Raw genomic sequence first — 8647 nt, 5'->3', positions numbered from 1 at the left:
AAAAGTTATCTATAAATTGAACCAGAAATCACATATTAGATTGCTCTTATTGAAAAATGGATAAATACATCCTTATGGGGTTAAATCCCAGGAAGTTTTCACTGAATCAGCAGTAATTTGTTGTAGAAGTAATGTTGCACAATATTCATGAAAGCAGCTGCTGTGCATGCGTTCTATTTGCATATTTTGGTCTGAAGTTCAAAATGTTCCTGTGAGAGAGTTGGATTAGATTGTTAAACAGCACCCACCTTGAACTAAAATAGTTCAAGTTTCTTTGTTTTTGGTTGATTGCAGATGTTTGATTTAGGTTAAACCTGACTGATAGTTCTCTTCAATGTTGATGGACTGACTATTTGAGAGTAATGAAGTTTATGAAATATCATGGTGTTTGAAAAAATGTCAAAAGATTTTTGATTTTGAAAAACACAAACTCGAATATATTGCTGCTACACATATTTATTTATTATACATTGCAAGAATGGATCAAAAGCTCAAACGAGCCAGCATGATTTCACAACTAGTCAATACAATTCAAACCGTTAAATTTCACTTCACAATGTAAGTAATGACAGTAGATATTCAGTGGTTGTTGGAGCAGGAATCCTCAAAATTTACAGCAAAGTCCACAGACGCCCGGTGTGCAGCAGCCACAGCAAACACGACACTTGAGGCCACGTTTCTGCCTCGTGTTGTACAGAGTCTGTGTGAAAGAGGAGAGACATCAGCAGGGCTCATCTCATGGATAAAAAGCTTGAACTATTTGATCAAACTCATTTCTCCAAGCTCCTCACCTTCCATGAGTCCACTGATGTCTCCTCAGCTGCAGCTTGAACATCATTACTGATTGGTTCCTCCAGCTCCTGCTCCTGTCAATCAAATGATTATAATATGAAGCACATTGCAGCTTTGAAATATTCAGTTATTACTTCAAAATGGGTTAAATTCTACTGCTTACCTCTGTGAATTGGACACAAGAGGTTTGCTGAACACAAATAAATGTGAGCACGACTGCCACTGCAACTGCAACACTGAATGTCTTCATCCTGAAGCAAGTAGAGTTCTCCTGATCGAGACGACTGGTTTTGCTTTTTGGAGATCTTCTGTCAGATGTTGCAGTGAGCAGAAGCTGCTGGTATTTATACTCACTTTGAGCCACTCTTGCTTCATCAGTCACTGTACCTGCTTACGGGAATACCCTTGCAACACGTCATATTCCCATCACTGCTCTGGGTTCCAGGTGGGAAATTCCCAAGGAATGGGACAATTTGTAGTTGTGCACTTATTTGACATTTACTTAACATGAGCTGTTGCTGATCATTTCAACAAAAACAAATCAATATTGCAAACCCATGTCTCCTCATATTCAGAAAATAACACACAATATTTTTGGGACCTTGTTATTCATCCTATTGCTTTTACTTTCTCTTCTTGCTTTTTTTTGGGAGTGGACAAAAGCTATTTCACAATCAATGCAACATTATCATACACAAACAGTCTCCTCTAGACAACTGGTGGGTCTGAAAAATGTCCTAATGAAATATTCATTACATGTGAATCCATCCATCCATTTTCTCCCACTTATCCATTTCCATGAATATTTTCATTTATTTATGTTTTTAATTTCAACAACTGTATTGATCCCCTTGGGGCACTTTTTGACCGAATGACCACCGTTAACAGCCACACAGAGTAGCGCTCAGGGTGGAGCCCGTGGAGGCTGAGGGTCTTGCTCAGGGTCCCACGGTGCATGTTTTTGTGGTAAAAAACATTAATTAACACAATGGTGAAAATATAAAAGATAACAGAGCTGGAAAGGACATCATTCATACCAATAACCATTAAAACCTTCATAAGAACAAAGTTCTTCAGTCTCACATTTCTTAAGTCTCTGCTTACTCCTCAAATATTTCAAAGTGAAAAGTGAGCCAGAAAATGTCCCCTCCACTTTATCCACGCTCCCTAACATAAAGCCATAATTAACCAGAGCAATCAGAGATTTGTGACGTCCACCAATGGTTGACCTGGAATCAGAACTTTTGTGAAAGTCTTTCATGTAGTTTTGACGTAATCCTTAAAAGCCTATAAAATGAAATCCTAATAGAGGGTTGGGCTTTAATGGGATCTTCCAAGGCCTAATGTCTATCTCTGGTGAAAACTTCAACAACATCCGTGCAGAGGTTTTAACAGAATATTGCTTACAAACAGATAAATATATGCTGATGATTTTATTACGTCCTTGGTGGGCGTAATGACAAGAACGTTGGACAACTGCAGTAAAATGAAGAACCACTGCAGGTTTTGCTGTGCCATCAGGGTTCAATCAAAGAGAGCATGTCAGAGCTGCAGTGTGTTTTCACACATTGAACAACATCAGAACGGATCATATTAGGGAGATAAATGTATTTTTATTTCAAAAAAATTATTTCCCATGGATGAAATTATCTTGGTTCTCAACTCGCACTGGATCACCTCAAATATGGTTGGTACTGTTTCAGCCACCAGCCGTCACTGTCTGACAGCGTCAACCAAAGTCTTGCTTCTCTTGTTTGGTCTGGTTGAAATGGACCCTTGTACGTTTTCAGCATGAGTTTGACCCAGTTAGTCTAGTTTCCACTGTGCAGTATTTCCTGTACGATACGGTCTGTTATGGCAAAGCCTATCCAGACCCAACTCTGTTGTTTGGTCCCCCCAAAGAGAGTACATTTAAAATGTAGGTGGGGTTGTTGTGAGCGGCCGGGTAATGACGAAGGTATGTGATATCATCATGCGACAGTGAAAATTGCAGGACCAGCACAAATATATAAAATGATATGGCCAATGAGTTACTTCAATATTGCTGCTTGTTGAGAGTGATGATTCGTCACTACCAATCAGCAGACAGCTGCGTTGCAGCTCGTTCGTATCGGACCGGTTCCGTAGTGCTAGCTACCTCAACAGAGGGGTGACGAAAAATGGTAACCCTTGAGTACAGTTCTTCAGGTACCATCCACAACCTTTGTCAGTGGAAACACACATAATCCTGTACCATACCAAACCATACCAGCACATACTGCACAGTGGAAACGGGGCTTCATTTTTTACTATGAATGCTGCTAAAGTCACTGTGGTCTGTACCAAACAAACGGACTGAATGCATTTGTAAAACAGGTCTCTGAATACAGACAAACATACTCTGAAGTTTGACTGATGTGTTAATTTAGCTCAGACCAAGCAAAGTTTGTCGCTGGTGAAAAGTATACCACAGCAATCATTCATGCACTGTGTTGCATTTAATTAACATTTGAAGTTTACTTGCAGAATGTGTTTTGTTGACATATATTGGTCTGAAATGAAAAATGTTTGCGTGAGCGCGCTGATCAGGATTAGAGAAACATTGAAAAACATGTTTCATATTTCTTTCTTCGAATTGACATTTATTTAAGATACACTTCAGATATTAAATAGAACAAAGGGATGATACATTCACATCCATGTCTCATTAGAAAATCCAGCATGAACCAACCTTACATTTTAAAACGAGTCAATACAGTTCATACAGTTATATTTAATGTAACTACTGCAGTAAAGTAATGACAGTAGATATTCTGAAGTCGTTGGAGCAGGAATCCTCAGAATTTACAGCAAAGTCCACAGACGCCCGGTGTGCAGCAGCCACAGCAAATACGACACTTGGCGGCACGTTTCTGCCTCGTGTTGTACAGAGTCTGTGTGAAAGAGGAGAGACATCAGCAGGGCTCATCTCATGGATAAAAAGCTTGAACTATTTGATCAAACTCATTTCTCCAAGTTCCTCACCTTCCATGAGTCCACTGATGTCTCCTCAGCTGCAGCTTGAACATCAATACTGATTGGCTCCTCCAGCTCCTGCTCCTGTCAATCAAATGATTATAATATGAAGCACATTGCAGCTTTGAAATATTCAGTTATTACTTCAAAATGGGTTAAATTCTACTGCTTACCTCTGTGAATTGGACACAAGAGGTTTGCTGAACACAAATAAATGTGAGCACGACTGCCACTGCAACTGCAACACTGAATGTCTTCATCCTGAAGCAAGTAGAGTTCTCCTGATCGAGACGACTGGTTTTGCTTTTTGGAGATCTTCTGTCAGATGTTGCAGTGAGCAGAAGCTGCTGGTATTTATACTCACTTTGAGCCACTCTTGCTTCATCAGTCACTGTACCTGCTTACGGGAATATCCTTGCAACATGTCGTATTCCCATCACTGCTCTGGGTTCCAGGTGGGAAATTCCCAAGGAATGGGACAATTTGTAGTTGTGCACTTATTTGACATTTACTTAACATGAGCTGTTGCTGATCATTTCAACAAAAACAAATCAATATTCCAAACCCATGTCTCCTCATATTCAGAAAATAACACACAATGTTTTTGGGACCTTGTTATTCATCCTATTGCTTTTACTTTCTCTTCTTGCTTTTTTTTGGGAGTGGACAAAAGCTATTTCACAATCAATGCAACATTATCATACACAAACAGTCTCCTCTAGACAACTGGTGGGTCTGAAAAATGTCCTAATGAAATATTCATTACATGTGAATCCATCCATCCATTTTCTCCCGCTTATCCATTTCTATGAATATTTTCATTTATTTATGTTTTTAATTTCAACAACAGTATTGATCCCATTGGGGCAATTTTTGACCGAATGACCACCGTTAACAGCCACACAGAGTCGCGCTCAGGGTGGAGCCCGTGGGGGCTGAGGGTCTTGCTCAGGGTCCCATGGTTCATGTTTTTTTTTGTAAAAAACAGTAATTAACACAATGGTGAAAATATAAAAGAGAACTGAGCTGGAAAGGACATCACTCATACCAATAACCATTAAAACCTTCATAAGAACAACGTTCTTCAGTCTCACATTTCTTAAGTCTCTGCTTACTCCTCAAATATTTCAAAGTGAAAAAGTGAGCGAGAAAATGTCCCCTCCACTTCATTTACGCACCCCAACATAAAGCCATAATTAACCAGAGCAATCAGAGATTTGTGACGTCCACCAATGGTTGACCTGGACTAAGAAATTTAGTGAAAATCTTTCATGTAGTTTTGACGTAATCCTTAAAAGCCTATAAAATGAAATCCTGATAGAGGGTTGGACTTTAATGGAATCTTCCAAGGCCTAATGTCTATCTCTGGTGAAAATTTCAACAACATCCGTGCAGACGTTTTAACAGAATATTGCTTACAAACAGATAAATATATGCCGATGATTTTATTATGTCCTTGGTGGGTGTAATGACAAGAACTTTGGACAACTGCAGTAAAATGAAGAACCACTGCAGGTTTTGCTGTGCCATCAGGGTTCAATCAAAGAGAGCATGTCAGAGCTGCAGTGTGTTTTCACACATTGAACAACATCAGAACGGATCATATTAGGTAGATAAATGTATTTTTATTTCAAAAAAATTATTTCTCATGGATGAAATTATCTTGGTTCCCAACTCGCACTGGATCACCACAAATATGGTTGGTACTGTTTCAGCCACCAGCCGTCACTGTCTGACAGCGTCAACCAAAGTCTTGCTTCTCTTGTTTGGTCTGGTTGAAATGGACCCTTGTACGTTTTCAGCATGAGTTTGACCCAGTTAGTCTAGTTTCCACTGTGCAGTATTTCCTGTACGATACGGTCTGTTATGGCAAAGCCTATCCAGACCCAACTCTGTTGTTTGGTCCCCCCAAAGAGAGTACATTTAAAACGTAGGCGGGGAGGTTGTGAGTGGCCGGGTAATGACGCAGGTATGTGATACCATCATGCCACAGTGAACATTGCAGGACCAGCACAAATATATAAAATGATATGGCCAATGAGTTACTTCAATATTGCTGCTCGTTGAGAGTGATGATTCGTCACTACCAATCAGCAGACAGCTGCGTTTCAGCTCATTCGTATCGGACCGGTTCCGTAGTGCTAGCTACCTCAACAGAGGGGTGATGAAAAATGGTAACACTTGAGTACAGTTCTTCAGGTACCATCCACAACCTTTGTCAGTGGAAACACACATAAACCTGTACCATTCCAAACCATACCAGCACATACTGCACGGTGGAAACGGGGCTTCATTTTTTACTATGAATGCTGCTAAAGTCACTGTGGTCTGTACCAAACAAACGGACTGAATGCATTTGTAAAACAGGTCTCTGAATACAGACAAACATACTCTGAAGTTTGACTGATGTGTTAATTTAGCTCAGACCAAGCAAAGTTTGGCGCTGGTGAAAAGTATACCACAGCAATCATTCATGCACTGTGTTGCATTTAGTTAACATTTGAAGTTTACTTGCAGAATGTGTTTTGTTGACATATATTGGTCTGAAATGAAAAATGTTTGCGTGAGCGCGCTGATCAGGATTAGAGAAACATTGAAAAACATGTTTCATATTTCTTTCTTCGAATTGACATTTATTTAAGATACACTTCAGATATTAAAAAGAACAAAGGGATGATACATTCACATCCATGTCTCATTAGAAAATCCAGCATGAACCAACCTTACATTTTAAAACGAGTCTATACAGTTCATACAGTTATATTTAATGTAACAACTGCAGTAAAGTAATGACAGTAGATATTCTGCAGTCAGTGGAGCAGGAATCCTCAGAATTTACAGCAAAGTCCACAGACGCCCGGTGTGCAGCAGCCACAGCAAATACGACACTTGGCGGCACGTTTCTGCCTCGTGTTGTACAGAGTCTGTGTGAAAGAGGAGAGACATCAGCAGGGCTCATCTCATGGATAAAAAGCTTGAACTATTTGATCAAACTCATTTCTCCAAGCTCCTCACCTTCCATGAGTCCACTGATGTCTCCTCAGCTGCAGCTTGAACATCAATACTGATTGGCTCCTCCAGCTCCTGCTCCTGTCAATCAAATGATTATAATATGAAGCACATTGCAGCTTTGAAATATTCAGTTATTACTTCAAAATGGGTTAAATTCTACTGCTTACCTCTGTGAATTGGACACAAGAGGTTTGCTGAACACAAATAAATGTGAGCACGACTGCCACTGCAACTGCAACACTGAATGTCTTCATCCTGAAGCAAGTAGAGTTCTCCTGATCGAGACGACTGGTTTTGCTTTTTGGAGATCTTCTGTCAGATGTTGCAGTGAGCAGAAGCTGCTGGTATTTATACTCACTTTGAGCCACTCTTGCTTCATCAGTCACTGTACCTGCTTACGGGAATATCCTTGCAACACGTCGTATTCCAATCACTGCTCTGGGTTCCAGGTGGGAAATTCCCAAGGAGAAGAGGCCTTTCTTTGTTGTGTGCATGTTTATCACAGTTTTCAAACATTAACTGGGAATGAAGTTATTACCTCACTGTTGTTTAGATTTATGACGTTATCATGCCATATCATTTTATTTGCTATGAGTGATCAGTTCCTCCAAAAATAGATTATTTACCATCACAATTAAAACAGCTACCATCCATTTTTCATGATGCTTTATCCAGTTGGGGGCTGTGGGGCGGTGGAGTGAATCACACGATAAGTCCTGAACCGGTCACCAGTCCATCACAGGACAAAGAGCGTAAAACCCCACAGTATCTTCAGAGGCTTATTTTCCCTGATTATAAAAATTTAAATTCTTGTTTTTTGTTCTTTGCCACATGAGACGCTTCAGTAGTTTTTACACTCCTGCTGTCATTGAACACAAAAATAAATTTCCATTAATTCTCAAATTGAAGTTTTAAGCTTGTTTAATGTGTTATGGTGATAGTGAAGATTCAGCTGATTGATTTGAAGCCTTCTTTTCTGAAACATGTTGCAGGGAAACAAAGTATAGCAAGTAATTTAACAAATAATAGTCACAGTGTCTTGCTGTGTATCATGATTTGCTTATTTTTCCCCGTTGTGTTTAATTTCATGTCTGCTTCTGTCCTGGTTCTCTGTTTGATCGTGTTTCATGTTTTGTACGGCTGCTGCTTTGTCCTTGTTCATGTTTCATGTTGTGTTTTGAGTTGTTGCTGAGGTCCTACATGTTCCCCCAGCCCCCAAGGTTTCAAGTATTTCCTGCTCAGCCCTTCATGTTTTTATGTTCACCTTGATGCATGGCGAGCGAGCCGTCCAGCCGTCATCTGGACAGTCAAAGTTCGGAAAAGACGGACGAAAAAATTGCGGACGTGTTGTTCAAAGCCTCTAAAATATGCGTATAATGGCCATCACTGTATTTCACGGTGTAATTTTGCCTAAATTCATATTTTTTCAACAAAATATAGGGAATTATCAGCTTGTGCACACAACTCGCAACTGACTTCCGGTTTGGTATTACACCCAGTGACGAGCAACGTGATTGCTCAATTGATACCATGTGGTCCATACCTTTTGAAAGGCTGCCTTTGATTGGTTGGCAATTCTCTGACTCAACCTGCTGCGTTCAAATGCCCAAGCAGAGAGGAGGAATTTCCTTTCCAAGTTGCTGAGGAATTATACCTGCAGAATCCACACAGGTGATACTAATTATATGGACCTATGATCTATCTAATTTTTGTATTTTAAAAAATGAAATAAAAGTAAATATATTACTCTTAAGAAGCACCCAAACTTGAACTAAAATAGTTGAATCAATTATGGAAATATTTGATCCCATTGAATTACATGTAACTAATAAAGAAGACAAGGAGCTTT

General features: G+C 39.7%; 3 protein-coding genes across 3 annotated transcripts; all 3 read right to left on the bottom strand.

The window, feature by feature from the left end:
• Positions 1-518: 518 nt before the first annotated feature.
• LOC308114810 (hepcidin-like) lies at positions 519-1086 on the bottom strand. The gene is made up of 3 exons (XM_080472001.1): positions 956-1086; positions 792-866; positions 519-700 (listed from the first exon to the last, which is right to left on the bottom strand). The coding sequence occupies exons 1-3, from the start codon at positions 1040-1042 to the stop codon at positions 605-607; spliced, it is 258 nt and encodes an 85-aa protein (XP_080328127.1). The 5' UTR covers positions 1043-1086; the 3' UTR covers positions 519-604.
• Positions 1087-3491: 2405 nt separating this feature from the next.
• On the bottom strand, positions 3492-4094 carry LOC308115034 (hepcidin-like). The gene is made up of 3 exons (XM_080472369.1): positions 3960-4094; positions 3796-3870; positions 3492-3704 (listed from the first exon to the last, which is right to left on the bottom strand). Exons 1-3 carry the CDS (start codon positions 4044-4046, stop codon positions 3609-3611), a joined length of 258 nt encoding a protein of 85 aa, XP_080328495.1. The 5' UTR covers positions 4047-4094; the 3' UTR covers positions 3492-3608.
• A 2506-nt stretch (positions 4095-6600) lies between these two features.
• On the bottom strand, positions 6601-7099 carry LOC308114692 (hepcidin-like). The gene is made up of 3 exons (XM_080471782.1): positions 6966-7099; positions 6802-6876; positions 6601-6710 (listed from the first exon to the last, which is right to left on the bottom strand). Exons 1-3 carry the CDS (start codon positions 7050-7052, stop codon positions 6615-6617), a joined length of 258 nt encoding a protein of 85 aa, XP_080327908.1. The 5' UTR covers positions 7053-7099; the 3' UTR covers positions 6601-6614.
• Between the last annotated feature and the right edge of the window lie 1548 nt (positions 7100-8647).

Source organism: Lipophrys pholis, assembly GCF_963383615.2.
Source record: "Lipophrys pholis genome assembly, chromosome: 9".
NCBI lineage: Eukaryota > Metazoa > Chordata > Actinopteri > Blenniiformes > Blenniidae > Lipophrys > Lipophrys pholis.
The sequence above is the reverse complement of the archived record's forward strand: the minus strand, read 5'-3'. Positions and strand labels throughout refer to the sequence as shown.